This window comes from Suricata suricatta, chromosome 2 (genome assembly GCF_006229205.1).
Source record: "Suricata suricatta isolate VVHF042 chromosome 2, meerkat_22Aug2017_6uvM2_HiC, whole genome shotgun sequence".
NCBI lineage: Eukaryota > Metazoa > Chordata > Mammalia > Carnivora > Herpestidae > Suricata > Suricata suricatta.
This window is the reverse complement of record NC_043701.1, coordinates 176,392,544-176,418,267: the sequence shown is the minus strand read 5'-3', so window position 1 is coordinate 176,418,267 and position 25,724 is coordinate 176,392,544. Positions and strand designations below refer to the sequence as shown.

Genomic DNA, 25,724 nt, shown 5'->3' with positions numbered 1-25,724 from the left:
TCAAGGACAGAGGTGGGCACACAATGCTGACTCCTGGCTTCGGCAGGTGGCACAGCCAGTCACACAGAAGCAGCGGTGGCAGGGGTGGGGACGCGACAGAAACAAAGTGCACCTAGGAGAACTCAGAGGGAGCCCGGCCGCATCCGCATCTGCAGCACACTGGGAGCGCCGCCAGCAGGAACACAAGGTCCAAGGGCAGGTTTTCAAAACACCATCGTCTCTCAAGGTGCCAAAGACTGACCCTGCAGAGGTACAGACAGTTCCCAGAGCTGCCAGCTCTAGGCCGGAACTCAGCAAGTGACTAAACCAGTGTCTTAGGAACTGTTGCACAGACCAGCAGCCCGGAGCCACACCACCGGGGCGCCCCGAGAATGCTCCGTGCAGGACGCTTCCTGCTTCGCTCCAACTAGGAGCAGGTCTGTCTGTCTCCAAAGTTCATTCTAAGGATGAACACTGTATTTCATTGGACACAAGCTGCCTGTCCAATTGACACGGGTACTTTCACAATCCCATTCTTTTTTCAGCCACAAAGGTTAGAGTTCCTAAAACATTCTTCATTCTGATAAAAAAAAAAACAATCTAAAAACCACCATAAAGAAAAGGTACAATTGCGCAATCATCTTATTTAACCTTGACTGGCCATTTAACAAGTCTTAAGATAGGCATCAAAATTCACGACAGTCAGAACACTGTCCTTTCCAAAGTACCTTTTCTGTGATACATGCTCGCCCCCTTCTCCTCTAATACGCCTTTCTTTCTTTCTCTCTCTCTCTCCTTCTCTCTCTATCCCCTTCCCTCCCCCACCTCCTTGTCTCTCTCTCTCTCTCTAAGTAATCTCTATGCCCAACATGGGCTCTGACTCTCGACCCTGGAGATTAAGAGTCACATGCTCTACCTCCGGAGCCAGCCAGGCACCCTGCAGGGACACATGCCTGCAAAAGATACCAAGCTCATCGCGAAAAGCCCGCAGCACCTTACCACTAGATTCCCGTCCTCTGATGAGGTCTCCTGAATTCTAAGTGAATCGCTTTTATGTAAACACCTGTGATCTGCTGACAAAGCACTCTGCACAGGGTCAGAGAAGGGGCCCTTGCCAAACCAGAGTCAGACAATGACTGACCTCTGCCGTTACAGAGCCCAGCACCTCAGTGGTGAAAACACTCAGGCTTGAAGTTCATGCATTTCCTTACACTCAGATTGTTAGTAAGAAATGAAACACAGGCAGCTCTCCCTCTGGAGGACAGCAGCCCGTGCGGAATAAAGGCCGGCGTCACAGACCCTTCATCGGCCACCCATACCGGTTAGCTCCTGCTCATCCATTCTCGAGCACGTGGGCTTCATGGACATCTCCAGGACGCGGATACAGCCGTCGTCCGACGCCAAGATCACTTTATCGGAAGTGCACCAGTCCACGTCCAGTATCCGGAAGGTCACGTTCCTTCCGCTTCTCAAACTGCTCACCATCTGAACCTACCAGAGTGAATGTGGTTGTTGTTTTCAGAGAGAGAAGGAAGGTGTTTATCACAGACAGTGCCTGTGGCAAAGACCAGTGCAAGTTGAACCTGACCAGTCTTTGGCAATCTACTTTCCATATGCAGGCTGCATTTTACAGATTCCAAGGATAAACAAGAAATTGCTCTGAGAAGCTTGATAAACCCATTATATAGGCTTCCCTTCCATCTCAGGAGGAGGAGGAGGAGAACACAGCCCCTGTGGCCAGACGCCTGGATTCAGAGCCCCCTCACGGGGCTGAGCCTACCTCTTTCGTGTCCCACACTTCCGCACCGTCACTGTACATCGCTATTAGTTTTTGGTTTCCTTTACCAGGGGCAAAACGAATCTTTCTCACCCAGCTGCGGTGTGTAGGTATTCCTCTGAGGGCACACAAAAACAAAACGCCAGTATGAAGCAAGGTAATATCTTGTCACCAGAAACTACGTCCAATGACTCTTTCTAGGACTGTTTTTGACAAGGTCTAGTGACGTGAGAACCGCTTTGCTTTCTGGGAGGAACAGAGGCCCCATCTGATGGAAAGGGTCCGTCCTTTCATAACAACTGGAATAATGTCTCGGCACTTCTGCCTACAGACGAAGTGTCTCCAACGAATGACCCAGAGCTTGGTCCAAGGCCCTTCCTCCCAAGTTCAGTGACGAGAGACCCAAGGGTCCAAGCTACACTTGGTCATGTTTACTGATCCTACTTACCATATCACAAAGTATCAAGAAGTTGCTCTGTTTTTAACCAAATAATCCTGTATTCTTGAATCATACCTGGATACTCTGCCTTTCAAGTCCCAAAAATTTACATTTCCATCCACATCTCCAAGAACCAACGTGTCGCCTTTCCAGGCGATGCAGGTGATGCTGCCCATGCTTCCCTAGAAAACAGCAGCAACAAACACACGTGGTTTTCACTACTTAAAAGCCATCAAATCAGAGAACTGTTTTTACTTAATAAATGTGATAAAATAATACAGATATTCTAATAAAACTGACCTACAAATGGCTTTGCTTTAGTATGAACGCCATCGCCCACAACAGACTTGGGACACTGCGAGAGCTACCTACCTGGCTCATCAGTTTCAACTAGGAAGAAACAGGAGATTTCAACTGGACAGACATTAAGTTACCTGAACTAAATGTACAGAGAAAAGATATCTTTTGAGGAAGAAATACCTCATAGAAAGCAAATTAAAAGAAATAAAGAGAAGGAAGGAAACCTCTTTCAGAGAGCTCTGGTCTCTGACATATCATTCCCTGCAAAAGGATAAACCAGTCTATTCCAGAGCAAACTCCAAGCTGTTTCATACTGATTGTGGGGCAGTTTTTCTATGGAAACGAGGACCCAGAGCGTCACGTAGACCTTCTGGATTAATGGAGGTAGAAAGATACTGCAGATTAAAGGGGACTGCACGATCTGAATTCACAGAAGGCTTTGCAAAGAAGCACCCTGGAGACCCAGACAAAAGAAGGGAACACTGCTGTGGTGACTCCCAGGCGGGGAGAGCAGCCGGCAGCTGGAATGAGCCTGACAGCGCAGCGGAGACCCTGGAGCCCGGGCTCTGGAGGCAGCTGTCTGGGCTTGGAGCTGAGCTTCGGCACTTAGATTTGGCGTGTGCTTTGGGGCACATCCACTTAATCTTCCTGCATCTTGGATTTATTACGGAGAAAGGAGGTTAAGCTCAAGAAGCTTGAGGAGTTCCTATTAGTATTAGTGAATTTATACAGGAAAGGGCTCAGAACAATGCCTGCTACACAGTAAACAGTCGACACATGTTACTATCAAGTCATATTATTGCTTAATTATTTCCCTATTTATTAAATCTCCTTTTACAATTACAAAACAAAATAAAAATAGAAATCCACATGCTTCATTCTCATGCTATCCATAGCAAGAAGTAGACAGCTCAAGATGGGCCAAATTAATAGACTGGCCCACATGTCAAATACTGCAGAAATCCTAGTGCTAATCAAGAAATTTAAAAAAAGGCTGGATTAAAAATGAATTTAGGGGCACCTGGGTGAATCAGTCAGTTAGGCATTCAACTCTTGATCTCAGCTCAGGTCTTGATCTCAGGGTTATGAGTTCAAGCCCTGCATTGGACTCCATACGGGCATGGAGTGTACTTAAAAAAAGAGTATTTTAAAGAATTCAATAATAAAAAACTTAAGAGAGTTATGTTAAATAAACAGAATTCTATATAGTATGAACAACACTCCAAGGTCTTATTAAACTGAATATTTAATTAGGAATTTGCCTTTAGGGACACCTGGATGTCTCAGTTGAGTAAGCGTCTAACTCTTGATTTCAGCGCAGGTCATGATCTCAGGGTTTATGGTAACAGTGTGGAGCCTTGGAGCCTGCCTGGGATTCTCTCTTCCTCTCTCTTTCTCTGCCTCTCACCCATGTTCTCTCTCAAAAGTAAATAACTTAAAAAAAAAATTGCCTTTAAATTTACTTTTTAGTTTGAAAACTTCCACATTTTATAATCTTACTTTCTAAACTCTAAAAATTAAAACAAAAGTTTGAAATTTAAGCTCAGAAATCAGCTTAGAATTATAAGTGACATATTACTACAACCATATAATTAAACAATCCAGATCTTTCTACCTAAGAGTTTATTGGTGGGATGCGAACCATATGGAGACACTAAGGTGCTTTCGGAGGATGGAGCATAAAGTCACTTTGTGGCTCCAAATAATCCCAAGAGAACTACACATAAGATTAAAACTCAACCGAGTATTACTAATGGACACTGTTAGGTTCCTGTCTATAAAATAAGATGTTCAAAAGATCAGAAGGAAGGCTGGCCACAGAGCAGAGCCATTCATTCTCTCCCACTATTCCAGTTTTGTGAATGAAGACAATCAACTACAGACACTCCATAATTTAAAATAAGCCAAACTTTCCTTTTCTTTTTGCCATTTGTATATACACTACAGTTTAAGGGCCAACTCAGAGCAAATGTTTAATACTTCACATTTGGGAGGAGGGTAATAAATATTAGATTAAAACAAGCAATCAAAACCCTGCCTAAATTCCATATGATGAAATTTTTAAATTTCAGAAAATAAACATAATGAACCAATTCCACGTGTATTATCAAGAAGATGCTCAAATCAAATCCCTTTCCCTAAAACCAAACTGCTCTAAAACATGGGCTCGTTTCAGCAGAGGCTGGATCTGTCTGAGGCTGGTCACCCCACCACAAGCCGCTTCCAGCCAGGGGACAGGAGGACCCGGCGGGCAGATGGAGACTGGCCAGCCCCGTACTTCAGACCTCACAGAAGGAGGCGGAATCTTAAAAGCCCTAAGGCACAACTATCATCTTGAAAGAAATACTTTTAAAAGGAAAACTTGTGTCGAATATCCAGACATTTTAAACTTTTTCTAGGGTAAGGAAGAATTGGCATCTCAAACAATGACTGGACTGCGTCTCTGTCCACATCACAAAAGTAGACGGCGCTGCCTGCAGGTGGCACTGGAAGAGGGAGATGGGGCTTCCCTGGGCTTCTAGAGGAGGAATTTTCTAGATTACCCGACAGCAGACAGCCTCCACAGGACAGCTACGTGACACGGCAAATCCGTCTACACTCCTCAGTGGTGTTCCTTTCTACGCACTTACAGTAAGTTACTTTCCCGTTATGAGCACCGAGTATCAATCTCTCACATTCGCATTACTACTGTGAATGGGGGAGGTCAGAGAGAGAAAGAGACACAGAATCCGAAGCAGGTTCCAGGCTCTGAGCTGTGAGCACAGAGCCTGACACAGGGCTCAAACCCACGAACCGTGAGGTCATAACCTGAGCCAAAGTCAGACACTCAAACGACAGAGCCACCCAGGCACCCCTGCATCATTTCAAACTAGTGACAACTGGAGACGGTTCAAAACAGACATTACTAAGTCTCAAGTATGACCTGTTGTATATGATAGTAAAAATGAAACTGGTTTGAAAAGTACTTTCACTGTTAGTTCCCATTTTTGGGAGAGAGGGTTGTTTTGCCTCAACTCTTTTCATGTTGTTCACAAGGAAGATGTGGCAGCAGCCTCTACGAGGCCCCACTAATCCTCCTTGTGGCCCTCCATGATGCCACAATGAACAGGACTGACCCCATGAACCACATTAAGGAAATGGTGGAGTGTGATTTCTCAGATCAGGTCCTAAAAGACACTGGAGCCTTCTCTGTGTTCTCGCTTGGGCCACTTGCTCTGGAGGAAGGCACACAGCCCCGTAGAGAGGTCCCCACAAGGAAGAACTGAGGCCAATCGTCCATAGCCAGCATTATTTTGCAATGGCCACATGAGTCAGCCATCTGGAAATGGACCCTCCACCCCGGCCGACATCCTGACTATGACCCGTGAGACTCTGAGCCACCTGCAAAAGATGAGGGTTGGCATTCAACTAAAACATTCCATTTTTAGACAACAATTTTAAATAAATAGACATATTTTGTGCCATTATCTCATGCCTCCACTTAACTGTTATAATAGTATTAGTTAACAAACACATTTTCTTAATCTAGCCCTTAAAAACAACCTATGAGATGCATGCAGACACAAATTGTGAAGTAGAGAACCTCAGAGGGTCTCACAAGGTCACAGAAGGAGATACATAGATTAGTCAATATTAATAACACTACTGCACTTACAACCTGATCACTATTACCCCAAAATAATGCTAGACGGTAAGTCAAGTCCTTCAGGGTAATGCCTGAAATGGAAAGAGGAGAGACCCTGGAGTCAGCCGACGGACCTGAGTTCGGAACTACCACGCCACTATGCTGGGTGATGCTGGGAAAATTACTTTCATCCCTCAGTCTTATCCCCGATAAAATGGAAATAATTCCTTATGGATTAAGGGGATAAAAGTTAAGTAGTACGTAGTAAGTATTTAATCTAAGTAGTGACAATGTTATTCTCCAGCTGTATAAGTTTATTATCAGTGACAGTATCTCCTTAAATAGCAAAGTTTATTATTTACATTAAACTTTTCTGAAATAGCTTCACAACTTAATTACGGCTTCACTGGATATGGAGTCAACAAAATCTTTGATAAGAACTCTTCGTGAAGATTTAACCAGAGCTGGACTCACATCTGGTGGAATCCGAGCACTATCTTTCACTGAGTTTCCTTCAACTGTGAGATGATAAACTTGGCCATCACTGTCGGTAAACACGAAATGCTCCCGGGCAGAGATGTTCTGGCTGAGTTCGGATTTGCTTTCTGCCTCCTGCAACAAGCTTTGGAATAGAGAGAAATAAGATCAAGATATTTCTTTTCCCTAGAGTGACAATTAATTAACTTGCCCGAAAAAACAGATGCATTAACAAGAGGCTCAAAATGATTTCAAAAAACAAACAAATAAAATAAAAAACAAAAGGCTGAAACTGATCTTGGTCAGCTATTAAGAAGAAAACACAAATTAGGGGTGCCTGGGTAGCTCTTGATTTCAGCTCAGGTGATGATTCCAGGGTTGTGGGATTGAACCCTGCTTTGGGATCTGAGAGGAGCATGGAGCCTGCTTAGGATTCTCTCTCTCCCTCTCTCTCTGCCCCTCCCCAACACTTACATGTGTGCTTTCTCTTAAAAAAAGAAAAAGAAAAAAAATCCCCAAACAATAACAAAACACAACTGGCCACACTATGAGAACACTAACCCCACACAGAGGCATGTGTCGCCTAGACTCACACAAGACACCTTCCCTCTTTCTGCTGCAGAACGTTCTTCAGTAGAAGAGAGGCCTTCCCTTGACCCACCATTCTTCTGAAGTTTTTTATTTGTAAAACTGATGGGAATGGTGATGGGGATACTCCATAAATCTAGAATTCTGTCTATCTTCTTTGGTGTACATAAAATAAAAGTATGATCTCTCTAGATGCTCGTGCTACCTTCACTTGAATTTCAGGAGCTGAAGTAGATGAACACATCCGCTCGTGGATGCTGACATGTGGGTGTTACCGTGTGCGCTATGGGCTGCACCAAGACATGAAATCATAGAATTCACTCCAGTCCTGCAGGTGCGCACTGAAGCCCAACAGAGTTCAAAAGCATAGGGCACCTTGCTCCAGAGACGCCTTTAGAGGACACTTTTCAAGTTCCCAAACATGCCACTGGTCTCCCAAACGAGAGAGGCAGGAAGCAGCACACGGCACCTGATCACGGACGACTCGACGACGCTCAGCTCCGCGTCGGAGACCACGGTCTGGCGGGCCATGGCCTCCCGGGTGGCCAGCTGCTTCTTCCTCAGGCTCTTCAAGTTGTGAGAGGGGGACCACTCCTGGGAAGCAAAGACAGGCACACCCAGAAATGCTGGGTTTACTCCTGTCAAAGAATCCTTCCAGAACAGACAGGCACACTCGCCACTGCCTGGCCTCAGGTCTTACTGTTGCACATGAATTCACAATTTGCTCCTAGGTTTTATCTGTTTGCAGAAAGGTTTGATGAATGAATGCACTTTAATGAGGGCTAAAGGCAGATGTTAATAATCGACCTCTACCTCCTATTACCTCTAATCTTTAATGACAGCTTAAGGTTGAAGAGTTTAATGGCAAACTTCCAAAAGGTCCAACTTTCTCATGCTTTCTTCTTCTTACAAAATGAAGAAAAGAAATATGACTATGTTTCCTATTCCCTGCTTCTACCTCTCCCCGCAGGTGCACAGGCTCACATTCATGCTCCTCCAGTCACAGCCCACTGTCACCCACAGATCCACCTCAAATCTCTTTTTATTTATTTAGTTTATTTTTTCTTCTATATTCCCACCTAGTCTACTGCATTCAACCTAATAAATACCCTGCCACTGCGTACGTTCTTCATGGGTAGTTATTTTCCATGCATGTATTTGTACCTCACATAAACAGGACTGCGTCCTCTCTTGCCGTTTCTAATGCTTCTCATTTAGCACAATGGAAGGCCCACCTCTGTTGTTTCTGCACGCTATATACCCCACGAGTGCATCACCGATTTTTAGTCTACCTGTTCTCTCAGCAAAAGACACCCAGACAGCCTCCAAACTCTCACGACAAATAGCCCTGCAGTCAACACCCTCGCAGAAGCTCCGCTGTGACCAGGGGCTGGAGAGCTGGCACAGAGGGGACGTCTGTCTGCCCAGGCGCGGTCAGTCTGCTCTGCAGAGCGCCTCACTGGTCTGCTCTCCTCCCAGCAGTGCATGAGGATTCCCGCAACCCATCCCACACCCACGTCTGACGCCACCTGGTTTCCCAGCTTTCGCCAGTCTAAGAGTCATACCATGGTTATTTTATTTTGCCCATCTTTAAAAACAGATGTGTTTGAATCTTTCTTCATATGCTTATTGGCCTTTTAGGTTTCTCCACCATTCAGGAATGGCTCCTGTCCTATGGCCACCTTCCCCCAGGGGTCCCTGTCCCGTCACTGGGTATGTGTAGGAGTTCCCACCATCCCAACCCCTGCAAGGATTAGTTTGTCCTTTGTTGGTTTCATACACTGGTAAGTTTCTTTTTCCAACTGGTCTTCTATATTTAACTTTGACATTGGTGTCCTTCATTGAATAGAAAGACTCAATCCTGAAATAATTAAATGCATTAATTTTTCTTTTTTTGCCTTTCGGTTTGAGCTTCCATTCTCCTTTCCTGCTTCCAGAATGCAAAAATATTCTTTATTTGACTATATTAATTTTATAGCTTTACATTTTTACATTTAGGTCTTGAATCCTGGGGAACCCACTTCTGAATAGAGTATAAGGTAGAGATCCAATACTTTTCTCCATAAAGTAAGACCATTTCCCCAATACTGTCCTCCCCTTTTTTCAAGGCTGAGTTAGCTATTATGACCTTCACCCTTTCATAACTATTTTGGAATATGTTTATCATGGTCCTCAACATATCTAAGTAAAATTGTACTTGGAATTCCACTAATGTAACTTTATCTTAACCCATCCAAGAAAATAAGAGTTATCTCTATGTATTTACATCATCTTCTCTGAACACACATTTTTAACAAGAAAATACACGGCAGTAATGACTTCAGTTCGAGCTAAAGAAAAACATCCACCACACACACACATGCCTATTTCCTTCACGCACGACGAACATTCAGCTCTTCAGCCGGCCCTTACCAAAGCAGTTACCGCAGGGAAGTTTTTGGACATCTCTCTAAGAATGGTACAAGTCCTAACGTCCCATAATTCCAGGGGCTTATCTTTGAATACAACTGCCAAATACTGCCTGAAATAAACAAAATTACTCAATAAGCCTCTTATTGCAAATTTTTGCCGTAATACAATAAAAAGTTGCATAAATCAGCAAACTCACATGACACATTCTAAATACAGACAATACAAATTAACATTTGGTTCTCATGGTTAATAGTCACAAGGGAAAACCCTAAGATGACCTTTGAGAGCCATATAGCCATAGTTACATAAGGAGCCCAGCTCAGAAGACAGAATAAAGGAAGGCACAAGTCCACATCCTGGGGAAACGGTTTATGGTAACCGTCCCAAGATTTAAATTGCTGGTATGTGACATGAGAACGCACCTACCTATCCCAACGAATTGGCAGGCAGATTATGGTAAAATTAAATGGAAAAGTAAAGGATTTCATAAAGTTTCTATCATGCTGACACTGAGGAAATGTGAGAGCAGAAAGATCCCTACACTCAGTGCATCAAAGGACTTATGTTCTCTTGCTCAGGACGAAGTTTGCCACTTGATAATTATGTGGCCTCAGACAAACCATGAATTCTTTTGCATGTTTATTCTACTTATCTTTATAGTGGTGTTAACACCTGCCTTACCTCCCTCACTAAATGCTCTAAAAATAAAAAGGGGGAGGGGACAGGGGAGAGTGCATGGGAGTTAATTTTATAAACCATGATGGATTATACAAATGCAATATGTTACATTTTTTATTATATCTAACATAATGGCATCTAATGGCTTGTATGTAAATAATATAAGACAAAATCTGGTGAATGCTATAAAGATTCACTATGAAAGAGGAGATTTATTTTTTTAATGCTTTTTTTTTAATTTATTTTTGAGAGACAGAGAGAGACAGCGTGAGCAGGGGAGGGTCAGAGAGAGAGGGAGATACAGAATCCGAAGCAGGCTCCAGGCTCTGAGCTAGCTGACACCCATAGAACCTGAGGTGGGGCTCGAACCCACAAACTGTGAGATCATGATCCGAGCCGAAGCCGGACGCTTAACCGACTGAGCCACCCAGGCACCCCAAGGAGATTTATTTTGATAATTGGACAACAGCATTTTAGGCAGAGTTATAAATGTGACAAATGTCCAAGACAAGAAAGGACAGAGTAGGGGAACATGCTGCCTGAAATGCAGAGCAAGCATCATGAGAAAGATTAAATGTGAATTTTGGGTCACACTATAAAAGACCTAAAACACTTGAACATGCCATGGTAGGATATAAAAGATTTATTCTGCAGAGACTAGTGGATCACTAACGGTTTTAGGATAGGAAGGATACAGTGATCAGTTGTTTTAGATGTACTGATTTAGCGGGTGTATGTAGAGTCAAGATTGACTGGAAACAGAAGAGAATGGAGTCCAAGTAGTTTAACTGAGCAATTCTGAAAACTTTCCATCTCAAGACTCCTTCACTTTTTAAAAAATTATTGAGGACCTTCTGCAAAGAACTTCTTTAATGTAGTTTATAACAACTGACATTTTGCATATTAGAAATTAAACTAAGAAATTAAAAAGTATCCTTATTAATTCATTGTAAATTTAAAAAAAGAGAAAGTAACTAGCAAGGTGGTAGATTTAAATATAAGCCATATTGATTATTACATTAAATATAAAAAATTTAAACACTGCCATTTGAAACATAGACTATCAAATAGAAAAACAAGCCCATACTATACGCTTTCTAGAAGAAATCAACTTTAAATGTAAAGACATAGATAAGACACAAGTAAAAGGAAGAAAAAGAAAAACCAGGCAAACTTCAGTCAAAAGAAAGCTGGAGTGCCTATTCTAATCAGAAAAATCTGACCTACTTCTGAATAAAGAATAGTACCAAACATAAAGAGAATATTTCACAATGATAAAGAAGTCAATTAATCCAAAGGACATAATAATAATACCAAATATATATGTAGCTAAGGGCAGAGCTTTAAAATATCCAAAGCAAGAACTCAAGTCCTGCAAAAGAGGAATAAATCCAGAACCAAGTTCACTTCAACACTCATCTCTCAGTAAGAGAAAAGCAGGCAGAAAATCAGTATGAATATAAGACTTGAATAACTACCAACCAACCCGAACTCACATTTATGCAATATTCTAAGCAACAGCAGAACACACAATCTTTCCAAGTGCATATGGAACATTCACTAAGACAGACCACATTCTGGGCCACATAACAATCACATTAAATTGATAAGGACTAAAATAATATAAAATATGCACTCTGACTCTAACTGAAATCATAAATTAACAGAAAAGATACCTGGAAAAAAACCTAAATATTTTGAAACTAAACAATATATCTCTAAATATCCCATGGAAATGTTAAAATATTATGGGGCACCTGGGTGGCTCAGTCGGTTAAGCGTCTGACTTCAGCTCAGGGCATCATCTCGCGGTTTGTAAGTTCGAGCCCCGCATAGGGCTCTGTGCTGATAGCTTAGCCTGGAGCGTGCTCCAGATTCTGTGTCTCCTTCTCTCTTCTGTCCCTCCCCCAAGTCATGCACATGCTCTCTCTCTCCCTCTCTCTCTCAAAAATAAACATTAAAAAAAATTATACAGTGAATTAAATGAAAACTCATAACATCAAAATGTGTAAGATACAGAAAAAGTAATGTTTATATAATACTAAATGCTTATATGAAATTTTAAAGAAAAACCTTAATTTAGTCATCTACGGTTTTATCTTAAGAAACCAGAGAAAGAACAATTAAGCCCAAAGTAAGCAGGAAAAAGAAAGATATCTATGGCATTTGATGAAACAAAAACTAGAAAACCATAGAGAAAAATTAAAGAAACTAAACTTACTTCTTTGCAAATATCAACAAAATTGATCAATGTAATTTACTGGTATCAGGAATGAAAGAGCCATCATTCAAATGAAGCAGATATTAAAAGAATAAGAGCATATCATGAACAAGTTTTTAATCAATAAATTTAACAATTTCATTGATATGGACAGATTTCTTGAAAGACACTAACTACCAAACTTCATTGGGGGAAACCAAAAAAACAAATCCTAAATAGTTACATATTTATGAAAGAACTAAAAATGTATTTAAAAGCTTCTCAACAAATAAAGCTCTAGGCTCGGGTGGGTTCCCTGTTGAATTCTTCCCATTTAAGTAAGGAATAATACCAATTCTACACAAGCTCATCCAGAAAAAAAGAAGAGGAGGGACTATTTCACAACTCATTTTACAAGATCAACATTACCCTGATTCTAAAACCAGACAAGAATATTACATAAAACCTAGGTCAGTATCTTTCATGAGCAGAGATGCAAAAACTCCTCAATAAAACATTAGCAAATCAAACTCAGGAATGTATCAAAATATTAGCAAATCAAATCCAATAATATATCATGTCCATGACAAATTTATCCCAGGGATGTAAAGCTGTTTTAACATGAAAAATAGGTCCATGTAATTCACCGTATTAGCCAACCTAAAACAAAAAACACCATCATGATGATGTCCATAAATACAGAAAAAGCATCTGACAAAATCCATCACCTACTCAATATAAAGTTTCAGCATTTTTAGGAATAGTAAACTTCCTCAATCTAATAAAGACCACCTACAAAAAATCTACAACTAACACTGTATTTAATCTTGAAAGACTGAACACTTTCTCCATAAGATCCAGAAACAGAACAAAGATGTCAGTTCTCATCATTTTATTCAAAATTTATTCTCATCATTTTATTCTCCATTGGACTGGAGGTCCTACTCAGTACAGCAAAGCAAGGGAGGAAAAAGGCCTACAGTCCAGAAACTAGACCTATAGAAGTGTCTTTACTGGCAAACAACAGGAAAGTATGTCTATACAGAAAATACGAAAAAATCAACACAAATGCTACTAGAAATATTACTGAAAGACATTAAAGCTCTAAATAAGTGGAGACAGACACCATGTTCATGAGTCACAAAACCTATTAAGATGTCAATTCTGCCCCACATTGATCTCTGGATTCAATGCAATCCCAGTCAAAACCCCAGGCAGTCTTTTTTTGTAAAACTGATAAAATGATTCTAAAATTTATATGGTAATGCAAAGATACCAGAAAAGCTAAAGCAATTTTGAAAACTATTCTGGAGAGCTTACTCTTTCTTTCTTTGTTCTTCTGATTGGTTTTCATTTAGTCTCTATGTTGAAATTTTTAATGTTTATTTTTGAGACAGAGAGAGACAGAGTATGAGCTTGGAGGTGGGGGGAGAACAGAAAGAGCAGGAGACACAGACTCTGAAGCAGGCTCCAGGCTCCAAGCTGTCACCACAGAGCCCAACATGGGGCTCAAACCCACGAACTGTGAGATCATGACCTGAGTTGAAGTCAGACGCTCAACTGAGTCACCTAGGTGCCCCTCAGTCCCTATGTTTAATAATCTTGCTTTACATGTATTTTCTCTTGGAATGAAAAGGTCAAAACTTACTAAAATTAAAATTATAAGCAAAGAAAATCAGTTCTTTCACTCAACAAACTCATGCTGAGATAGAAACTCATAAGAATTTCATTAGATAACAAATAACATTTTCTTAGTGGGTGGTAGGTATTTGCATCGATATAGTTACAGCACAACAAACCATGATTCCTGGTTTTATCAATCTAATGAAATGTTATCTCATGCTTTTAAGAAGCAGAAATTAAAAGCAACAGGGGCGCCTGAGTGGCTGAATTGGTTGAGTGTCCAACTCTTGGTTTCAGACAGGTCATGATCTCAGTTTGTGGGATAGTGCCTCGCGTCGGGCTCTGCATTGACAGCACAGAGCCTGCTTAGGAGTCTCTCTGTCTCTCTCTCAAAATAAATAAAATGTTAAAAAAAAAAAAAAGAAAGAAATTTAAAGCAACAGCAATTTAATTTTGTGATCAAAATATTTTCTTGGATATAGCTGCATAGCACCATCTGTTATCATTAAGAAATTTTATATGCACACTTTCCTCAAGATTAAAAGAAATCTTTAAGATTCCATTGTGATAACACTACAGAGTTTTTTTGGTTCATACTTACTTCAAATGAGATACTTTAATCATTTCAATGGGTGACTCATCATTGCCTCTTTCACCGCGAAAAGCAATGCTCCTACCTTTAATTGCAAATATTAAAAAAAAGAATGTAAAAAAACAGATAAAAAACGTAAGACACAAGAACCTATACATAGCAATGGAATCTGACCTGTGCTGCCTCTATGCTCCCATTCATTCTTCCACCTGCTCCTAAGCTATCTCAATTACTCTAAATTTAAATTTAAAACGTGTTCTTAGAAGTATTACAAGTTAAAGACCAATAATACATTACTTGTATGCAATGATCTATTTTATAAAAAAGATATTTCACTTTGTTATAGAGTTTTCTGAATGCCTTCAGTGGTTTCTTACAAATAGTTATATTTTAGAAATTTAGAAATAAATGTCTAAAGTTTCAATGCATTTATGGTAAAGGAATTGTCTACTATAAAAACTACTGGTATATTTAAAGTAACAAAAATATCTTCAGCCTCACAAAACTAGTGGGGAAAACACTCTAACCAGGTATTTAAGATTCCTTGCCCCATGAACAATGCTCAACCAGAAGACTTTGACATGTTCCTATCAAAAGGTCTCTCCACACTGATATCAGGGAATGATAAGAATTAGTTAACTGCCAAAGAAGCTAAATGGTTTTCTATAACTAAAAAATGCAAATTCTACTTTATGTCTGGACAAATATATTTTAATAATTTTTCCTACTTTTTATTTACATTGAACAAGAGAGAGCGTAGCCAAAGACAACTGAACGCCCGCATGGCCCCCTGCCCCTCAGTGCCATCAAAGGGGATCGCCCTATTCTTATTGCCAAACACCCCACCCTCTCACTGACTCTGCTGGTCTGCGCCCTCCTTAGAAGACAAGGTTATAAAGAGTCTCTAATCTAGGAAGTCAAATATCCCACTTAAGCAAGTCAGTAACTATGACTTAGAAATTTATTCCTCAAAAATAAATATGTGATAGAAAGATTTTAAGTTAACAGTCTTGAACTTGAGCTGATTGGAAAAAGTGGAAAAAAAAGAATGACACTAGAAAACAGCACTTCACCCCCACCTCCATGTGGAGAAGCCCCAATCTGGGGGCAGGGTTTACTGGGCAGGTCACTTTCAGTGAGACCAGAACACTGGACTGATTCCAGTGGGGCTAATTCCCTGAGATTTAGTAACATACTCGGAGAAGTAGGAACAACCATATCCGAGAGACACATACTGAGGATACCAGGAAACAACCATATGCTTGATTTACTGCATACACATGTGCACGCACACGTATCTTAGGGTTAAACTATCTACATACATATATATTCTCATGGTTACACCATTTGAAAGAATCTCAAGACTATTTTGTTAAGAATTCTATTTGAAATCATGCATGTGCCATAATATAATTTGAAACTCTCACCTTATTCTTCCTTCAAGTTCTTCATTTTGAAACTCACTGGGTTGTAGGTTTCTAAACACTTCTGAACAAGTTACTTTACTAGAATGCTTCCTATTGTAAAGTCTTTAAACTCCTCAATTTCCCTATTCAAGTCAGACAGAGACTATCAAAAGTTTTCAACATGAGCACTTAAAGATAATGCTTACCTACAAATTTATAAAGGTTTTCCTCCAAAGGCCCAAAGTTGTAGAAGAGAATCTAATAGAGCCTGATACAAAGATTTATTTTAAACCTGACTTCTGGTTATCTGTTTAACCAACTGAGCCACCCAGGTGCCCCTGACTTCTGGTTATCTGTAACAATGTACTTAAAAGTAGAGCTGATACCACATTTAATTATGAATCTGTCTGTTCAGGCTAAGGGTATACCATTTACCATGCATTTCTGTTAACAGAATTTGCAAACAAACAAGACTTTCTAGGGCAATTACCATAGACAAAATAACAACATGAATATACAAATACAGGATAATAAAGAAAGTTTTTCGGAACATGTTTTATGAGTAGCAACATCTTTGATCAACAGGACAAACCATTTTCAATCTTTTAATAGACTAAATACACAAACCTGTTGGAAGATCAACCAGCTGAAGTTCATTTCTCACTAATCCCATATTGTTTGGTGTTGAAGTAGCAAAGGAAAGAAAGCCAGTCAAACTTGTCCATTCGATACCCCTAAAGTGAGAAATTAAGTAAAGTTTAGTGAAATACCCTTTTTTGTTTGAAAAACTTGGTTGAAAAGTAAGTTTTTCCTAACACCTAAGTTTTATTGTACAAGTTAATTAAGAAATAAGAATATTAGGAGCGCCTGGGTGGTTCAGTTAGTTAAGGGTCCAACTTCAGCTCAGGTCATGCTCTCACGGGTGTGGGCTCGAGCCCTGCATCAGGCTCTGTGCTGACAGCTCAAGAGCCTGGAGCCTGCTTCAGAGTCTAACTCTCTCTCCGCCCTTCCCCTGCTCGTGCTGTGTCTCTCTCTCTCTCAAAAATAAATAAACATTAAAAATAAAAAAAGAAACAATATTAACATCACCTTTCATTTGAGCCTAATTATCATACTTTTCCAATATACATGAAATTATTTTTAATTAAAACTTCATCTCCAAATGTAATAATAAGATAGTTTAGTTACCAGGATTCATAGCAGCATTAAAATGACTATTAAAATCTGGCAAAGGAGAGAGTCACATATCACAGTAACTTCCAAGAATTCCACTGCTTAAGGAAGTGTGGTTTAGAAATATTCTGAGCAATTCCTATCAAAATAACATGAGCATTCTTCACAGAGCTAGAACAAACAATCCTAAAATTTGTATGGAACCAGAAAAGACCCCTAATAGCCAAAGTGATCCTGAAAAAGAAAACCAAAGCTGGAGGCATCACAACTTCAGACTTCAAGCTGTATTACAAGACTGTCATCATCAAGACAGCATGGTACCTGCACAAGAACCGACACTCAGATCCACTGAGCAGAATACAGAACCCAGAAATGGATCCCTAAACGTATGGCCAGCTAATCTCTGACAAAGCAGGAAAGAATATCCAATGGGAAAAAGACAGTGTCCCCAAAAAATGGTGTTGGGAAAACTGGACAGTGACATGCAGAAAAACGAAACTGGACCACTTTACACCACACACAAAAATAAACTCAAAATGGATGAAAGACCTAAACGTAAGACAGGAAGCCATCAATATCATAGAGGAGAAAACAGGCAACAACCTCTTTGACCTCGGATGCAGGAATTTCTTACTTGACATGTCTCTAGAGGTAAGGGAAATAAAAGCAAAAATGAACTATTGGGACCTCATCAAGATAAAGCTTCTGCACAGCAAAGGAAACAAGCAGTAAAACTAAGAGGCAACTGATGGAGTGGGAGAAGATACTTGCAAATGGGTTAGTATCTAAAATCTATAAAGAACTTATCAAACTCAATACCTAAAAAACAAATAATCCAGTGAAGAAATGGGCAAAAGACATGAATAGGCACTTTTCCGAAGACATCCAGATGACGAACAGACACGTGAAACAATGCTCACCATCACTCACCATCAGGGAAACACAAATCAAATCCACAATGAGATACAATCTCACACGTGTCAGAATGGCTAACATTAACAACTCAGGCAACGACAGATGCAGAGAAAGAGGAGCCCTTTTGCATCGCTGCTGGGAATGCAAACTGGTGCAGCCACTCCGGAAAACAGTAGGGAGGCTCCTCAGAAAATTAAAAATAGAACTACCCTACATCCCAGCAACTGCACTACTAGGAATTTATCCAATGGATATAGGAGTGCTGATTCAAAGGGGCACATGCGCCCCAATGTTTACAGCAGCGCTACTGACAACAGCCAAAGTGTGGAGAGAGCCCAAATGTCCATCAACTGATGAATGGACAACGGAGCATTACTCAGCGATCAAAAAGAATAAAATCTTGCCATTTGCAACTATGTGGATGGAACAGAGCGTATTATGCTAAGTGAAATAAGTCAGTCAGAGAAAGAAAAATATTGTTATGAATTCACTCATGTGGAATTTAAGATACAAAACAGATGAACATTAGGGAAAGGAAGCAGAAATAATATAAAAACAGAGAAGGAGACAAACCAAAAAGAGACTCTTAAATACAGAGAACAAACTGAGGGTTGCTGGCGGGATACTGGGCAGGCAGATGGGCTAAATGGGCAGGGGGGCATTTGGATGAGCCCTGGGTATTATATGTAAGTGAAGAATCACTGAATTCTATTCCTAAAATCATTATTACACTATATGCCAACTAACTTGCATTTAAATCTTAAAAAGTTAAGAAAAATTATTTTAAAAAAAAGTTCTGAGCCAGACTGCTTATAAAGTTGGGTACACTGAAGAATTTCATCAAATTTCCTAGTTGGTTAGGAGGCAGAAATTCCTGAAGCAAACAATTCGAACTTAGCTGTTAGATTTGCAAGCAGCTTACAGCTCCACAGGGCCTATTAATTAGAGAAAAGCACAAAAGAAAAATCTCAAAGAAATGACAAGACAGCAATCTGTCAACCAGATGCCTGGGAGCCTCCTTTACAGGGACTGATTGGAGGTGAGTCCACGGTTTTTCTCACTGACATGACCTGCAAAGTGTCACCACCACAGTGCAGAGAATGGCGGTGGGGGCAGGTGGGGAGGCACAGGGCAAATGGACCGTCGGAATCACAAGGAGGAGGAGAAACACTGTACTACCGCCCTGCCTTGGTCCCAAGGTAAAGAGGCTGGCTGGGAAGGAAGTCTAACGGTTGTTCCCTGTGCACTGCTCATCAGCATTTATGGGACAACGCTTTTTAACAACAGATCTATGACCGCTTTCCTGATACAATGACAGAATTGACTAGCTGTGATAGAAATTTTATGGCCTGCAAAGCCGAAACTATTTACTATCTGGTCCTTTAGAAAAAATGTTGGCTAACCCCGATCAAGTTTATCCATATTTACTCCAATTTGAAAGCTCTTGCTAGATTTAGCGTTAGTGTTGTTCCGAACAGGGCTCACATTTGCCCAAGACGACATGATGGTTTCCTGCATCACATCCAGACTCCTCTGTGACTTCCAAGGCCATCCAGCCATTTGCTCATCTTACCATATTTCTCTCTCAGTCCTCTGAATCTGGTCTGCTTCTTTAACTACAGTAACTTTCCTCACTGAACCCTGCATATCCTCCTATTTGTCTTTTCTCGGAGGGGCAAAGATGATCCCGAAGGAACCGAAAATAGTATTTGCTGGACCAAGGAACTGCCGTAATTATCAAGGATTATAACCCTTTAAGTGTAAAATTGTGTTGAAACACTCAGATTAGGCTGCTTAAAACTGTACACTCTTAAGAATTTCCGTGCCTTGGGGGCGTCTGTGTGGCTCAGTCTGTTAGAAGTCCAACTTCGGCTCAGGTCTCGACCTAAATGATTTGTGAGTTCAAGCCCCAGTCAGGCTGTGGGTGCAAAGCCTGCCTCAGATCCTTTGTCCCCTTCTCTCTGCTCCTACCCCCTCATGCACATGCTTCACTGTCTCTTGAAAATAAACATTAAAATCAATAAATCAAGAAATCAAGAAACAATTTCCATGCCTGGCCTGAAATGACCTCTCTCCTTCCCTCTTCAGTACTACTAGAGTTCAAATCCTGGCCTCAGCACTTCCGGCCCTGTGCTCTCTCTACACCTTATGGATTATTACCGCAGGAATAAGAATGCTGTGGCCACAGAGAATGCCGGCACACGGGAAGTGCTGCATGTGCTACCAGTGACCATCATCATCATAACTATTCTTATTTCAAGTTCTAAGCCAAACCCTATTTTCTTGGTGAAGTCTCCTCATTTACTAAACTCAAACCACACCTATAGTGAATACCGTATAAATCTGGCTAATCATTCACTGAAAGGCCTCATTGTCTCTTGCTTCTCTTTCCCTTCTCTAACATGTCACAGTGCTCGTTAAGTTTTCTACTTAGAGGGAACGAAAGAAGTAGGAAATCATTTTGGACTTACTGTGCCCTCTAGGTAAATCTGGTAGCTCTGAGCATGTCTGTTTATCGACAGAAACCTCAGACACACTCTCCAAGGCCTGTTGCTGGCAATCTCGACCTGTGCTCCAGTACAGGGAGGCCCCGGTCTCTGGACGCCAAGAATCCCAGTCCCCCTTTGTTGTCCGTGACCCATACAGATGGGTCTGTGAAATCCCCAGTGCACAACCGTCACTGTGCTAGCTGCTGACAGTACCACTGTGACACGAGTCGGGTGTGAATACTGCCTTTGGGAGCTTACAGTCTAGTGGACAAAAGTCATCACAGAAGTGTATTCTGGGCTCCTTACTACAAAAGACAGTGGTTCCACAGGAGCTTGTAAGAAGCACACAGGATCTGCTCTCCGGGGCCTGCTGAGACCCAAAGGGGAAACAGGGTGCTGCCTGTGAGTCTACACAACTTGAGGAAACAGTGCAGCCGGCTGAGCACACTGCCCAGGCCCGTACTCTCCGCACGTGTGACAGGCACTCAGGAAGTTCTGTGGGATTAAATGAAGGCTGCCCGAGGAGAGCCTAGCACTGCTCCCCATGCCTGTGCCACACGTATGCAGCCTGTCTCCCCTGTTTACAAGACACCCCAGCACAGAGCATGGATCAGAACCTGGCGTGCCTGCGTCCTTGCAATCCAGCCCCATGAGCTTGCTGCCTTCGAACAGGCTCTGGCCACAGCTTTTCTATCTGATTCCTACTGATCAAGTGAAGAAAATAAAAATCAAGTTGGACGTCAAAGAAGACTAGAGAAGGGCGGGATTATTTCTCAACAGAAAAGAATGAAAACTTGTCCAGCAGAGCGCGTGCAACACTGCTCTCAGGATCAGAAAGTCATTGTCTGGGTTTAACCACACACTGAGCTCTAGTAAAAACTCCTCAGAGCAGTGCACTTTCTGACTCCACCTAGGACTGTCCTGTCGGATTCTTAACCAGCGAACAACCGTAACTGCAGGATGGTCAGCAGGTACTCGGGGTTCTCCCTGGCCGGCTCACTGCAGCTGGGGCTGCTGCAGAGGCTGCTTCTCAATGCTGGGGGACCGGCGGTCCCTCACCTCGGGAAGGCCTTGTCGTTCTATAATGTCAGGAAACTAACTTGTACAAAATTACGGACAAAATAGATTATTTTACTTTCCAAAAATCACTCCATTTGCTCAAAGTAATACTGAGTCAGTCAACGTTCTGAGAGCCACATCAACTGCTATTCTGACACTGAAAATGGCATTGTGCTTTATTGTTATAAATGTAGCCTACTGGACAGAGACACAAACTAATAATCTGAGAATCGGTATGTACAAATTATTTACTCCCAGGTTTCTTCCCCCGGATATGAGCATCCAAGGTTTTGTTTACAGGAATATGGAAGATGCCCAGTACATTCTGTAAAGCATAACTGGCTAAATCATCATGGCTTTAAAAACAACACACAGCAGGGCCTGGGTGGCTCAGTCGGTTAAGTGTCTGACTTCAGCTCATGTCATGATCTCACAGTTCATGAGTTCGAGCCCCGTGTCGGGCTCTGTGCTGACAGCTCAGAGCCTGGAGCCTGGAGCCTGTGTCTCCCTTTCTCTCTCTCCTTCAAAAATAAAATAAAACATTAAAAAAAATAAAACACACACACACATACACACAAATGCAACTATCTGCAGTTAATCAGCCCCCCGATCCTGCCCACATATATGCATAAAATTCAAGTATGTGAGAGCAAGTGGTTTTTAAAAACAACTTTCTAAAAGCTGGCCTACATTTGCATACACATATCTAGAATTATTGGGTTTATTGCTAATAAGTTCAGCAATTTTTATAACACATCTGTGGGATTTTCATAATGGCTTTTAATCGTAATACTATAATGGTGTTAATAGAAACACAGAGATGGTAGGATTGTAGCATCCTCCTGAGCATCATCTCTGGATATAAAATGTGAATTATTTTCAAGATGGCAATTAAGAAGGAAAACTCACATTAAAAAATGGAGGGGCTCCTGGGTCGCTCAGTCGGTAAAGTAACCGACACTTGATTTCAGCTGAGGTCGTGATCACATGGTTTGTGGGACTGAGCCCCACATGGGGGCTCTGCGTTGACAGCATGGAACCTACTGAGGATTTTCTCTCTCCCTTTCTCTCTCTGCCCGTCCCATGCTTGAGCTCGCTCGCTCTCTCTCTCGCTCTCTCTCTCTCTCTCTCTCTCTCTCTCAAAACAAGTAAATGTAAAAAAAAAAATGGAGCACATTTGTGTGATCAGTCACAACATCAGCTTGAGTAGCACGTTCATTATTTGGTATCCCAAGTAACACTTTGTAATTTCAGCATCACTCAGTAACAAACATTATCACAGCATGTGTAAGTCACATATTTAGTGACATCTACCACATGACTATTCCAGGATAACAAATCTTATTAAAACCAACAGCTTGCTGATAAACTAGCTACTGAGTCTTTATTATACATTTCAGTGTTCAGAAAAAATGAAAATGACCCGATTTTCCTGAAGCAGGTATAAATTCTTAGCGTGAATCCTGTCTTGGTATCATTTCATCTTGTTGCCAAAATATGTATTACATTTTTTTAGCTGAAGATGCAGCACTAAATAAAGGTCAGTTCTGAAGCTTGAAAGGCCCAGATTAAATTCCATCTACTTTTTCATGATGACAATACTGAGTTTCTTCTGTAAAATGGGAATACAAATAGTGCCTACCACATAAAGTTGTAGTGGGGATTCGATGAAATGGCCATGCAAAGTATTAATACCTAACAAATTCTCAGAACAAGTTCTGATTAAATGGAGAGTTAGACTGGTTGATGTCACCCACAGAAGGAAACATGAAGCCCAAAGGCAAGGGTGAAAGGGAAGGCCGCGAGAAGAAATGTGGACAAGAAAGGGAGAGAGCAGGTATCAGCCTTGGCAGGAGAGTCTACCAAAAGAAGAGAAAAGATGAACATGAGCCTGAAATGGGCCAAACTCAGACCTGTGTCACTGCACCCAGCATCCTAGAGGTTCTAAGATGTTATGACTCCTCGGAAAGGTAGGCGGTGGGCTGCTAGGGGGCACAGCACAAGGTGGCAACCGCCAGTCATCTGGGCTGCACCACAGACAACACCGGAAGGGCCAGGTAAGCTTCTCTGGAACTTTCCCCAGAATCAGAAGTTGTGGTATTTAAAGGGTTAACCCTTCCCCGTTCAGAAAATGCAATTACTCAGAATAATGTGTTCACTAGGGGGTCATAAGAATTTTAACATACGCACGAGACCTATAATTAAACAATGTACAAAGGACAGAAAATAGCTTTTCTTATGTTTGTTAGAGATCATAAAATCGTAGAAATGTAGCAAGTATACTATACATGCATAACTTCGCAATCCACCTTTGCTGGGGCAAAGAAAGAAAAGCAGCCATGCCGTCAACAAAATGATGCTCTGAAACAGGCCTGCACACTGAAAGAGGAAGCAACCTTCTGCCTGCAGATCATTCCTGGATGCACACAACTCATAAAACACATCACATCTCAAAATGAAAGAAGAAATGCCATACGGGTTGGTCCATTTCTCATGGTGTTTAAACAAAAAACAAGATTTGTTAATAATTAAAATGACTTGATTCAAATTTTTCAGGAATAGTCTTACTGATGAATCTCTAAAGAAATGAAAAACAAACTATAGAAATATGAACAAGGAAACGCAGTGATGTCTAGTGAGAAAATATCCTAGACTGCAGGAGAAATAAAAGTTAGCAAATAAAAGTTTGAAATAGCAAATAGCAAGTAAACGAAAGAAAATTTTCCACTGTAGAATACCCTTTCAGAAGCAATCAGTGCTCAGTCCTGATTAGCATACCATTACTTAAACATGAATAATACTATTCAGAGTTTCCAGGCATCACCTCTGCAGAGTGTTCAGTGTAGAAGTCTACCAGCGCTGTTTTCCGGCGTTCTTCTATCTGTGATCTCAATGCACAGTGACATGCTCACCTGACTTCACATGAGTGGACGCTCAACTCCTTGTGCAGGAGCCCACTGGTGAGCTGGTACACCAGGATGGAACCGTTACTCGTACCTGTGAGATGATGTAAGAGAAGAGTACCATCTAGTAGGAGTTCCAGATCCTTCCAACAAGTCTTTTCTCAAGATTTTGGTCATTTTATAACATTTACCTTTTATGAAAGGAACCCAAGCTGTGAGTGAAGAAAGAGTTAATTTCTTTGTTTTCTCTCTTCTCAAAAATGGGTCTAGTCTTATGTGGTCTGAATCTTACCTAAATCCAGGGATAGGTTTTCACAGAAAGACTTCAAAATCTAACTCGATACACTCAGGATTTGAAGAAGCATTTTGCTAAGCTTTTTTACACGCGGGCACTCGTGCTTTCTGAGACTTGGAAGGTTTACTATAGCTGGTCCTCAAGAAGGCAGCCTACCAGAACGCATTAACCAGACCTTTTCCACTTTTCTTTACAAAGATGTTTTTTGTTTTCTCTTTTACATTACACAAACCATAAAAACGGTTCAAGTATGGTGGTTTACTGTGGATTACAAGCCTGACTTCCAGCCCTGGCTCCGTCTTACAAATCACTTACTCTGATCAATCGCTTGCCTGTACTAAGTTGTGTTCTTAATCCCTTTAATATGGGAATAGCAGAAAATCTATGTGCTGGAGAGTAAATTAGAAGGCAGATTTTAAACATTTATCATAGTACCTAGCACAAACTAAGTACATGATTATTACTATTCCTGTTATCAGTGTTATTTTATAGTTATTATTAGGCCTAAAGGTTTTCATGGTCTCAGGTGGTATGTGTGTCTAAAATTTAATTTGAAGGGACACGGCCATTCTTAAAAAAGTAATGTTTCAGTCCTTAAAATGTTTTTATAAATTAAGCAAGAAAAGTGAACAGTATAGTTGATTGGCCAATCACTTTCTCACTGCACATGACTTAAAAAAATGGATTCACGCAAGTAACTGAATATAGAAATAACAGAATAATAATAACAAATAAAGATGCTAGGCAAGCTCCAATTTTAGCTTACCTGCTGAATAAAGCTTCATTAACTATTT

The 25,724-nt window shown here is 41.0% G+C and overlaps 1 protein-coding gene across 3 annotated transcripts in view; it reads right to left on the bottom strand.

The window, feature by feature from the left end:
* WDR11 (WD repeat domain 11) overlaps positions 1-25,724 on the bottom strand; it is a 71,287-nt gene that overhangs the window by 24,880 nt on the left and 20,683 nt on the right. For 2 of the 3 annotated variants that reach the window (XM_029932698.1, XM_029932699.1), the window contains exons 11-19: positions 24,645-24,729; positions 16,724-16,830; positions 14,700-14,775; positions 9,598-9,706; positions 7,655-7,779; positions 6,595-6,742; positions 2,271-2,377; positions 1,760-1,874; positions 1,299-1,470 (exon numbers count right to left, since the gene is read on the bottom strand). In XM_029932698.1, coding sequence (XP_029788558.1) covers positions 1,299-1,470; positions 1,760-1,874; positions 2,271-2,377; positions 6,595-6,742; positions 7,655-7,779; positions 9,598-9,706; positions 14,700-14,775; positions 16,724-16,830; positions 24,645-24,729 — 1,044 coding nt within the window. The remainder of the gene's footprint in view (positions 1-1,298; positions 1,471-1,759; positions 1,875-2,270; positions 2,378-6,594; positions 6,743-7,654; positions 7,780-9,597; positions 9,707-14,699; positions 14,776-16,723; positions 16,831-24,644; positions 24,730-25,724) is intronic. The other variant, XM_029932700.1, reaches the window with a different exon arrangement.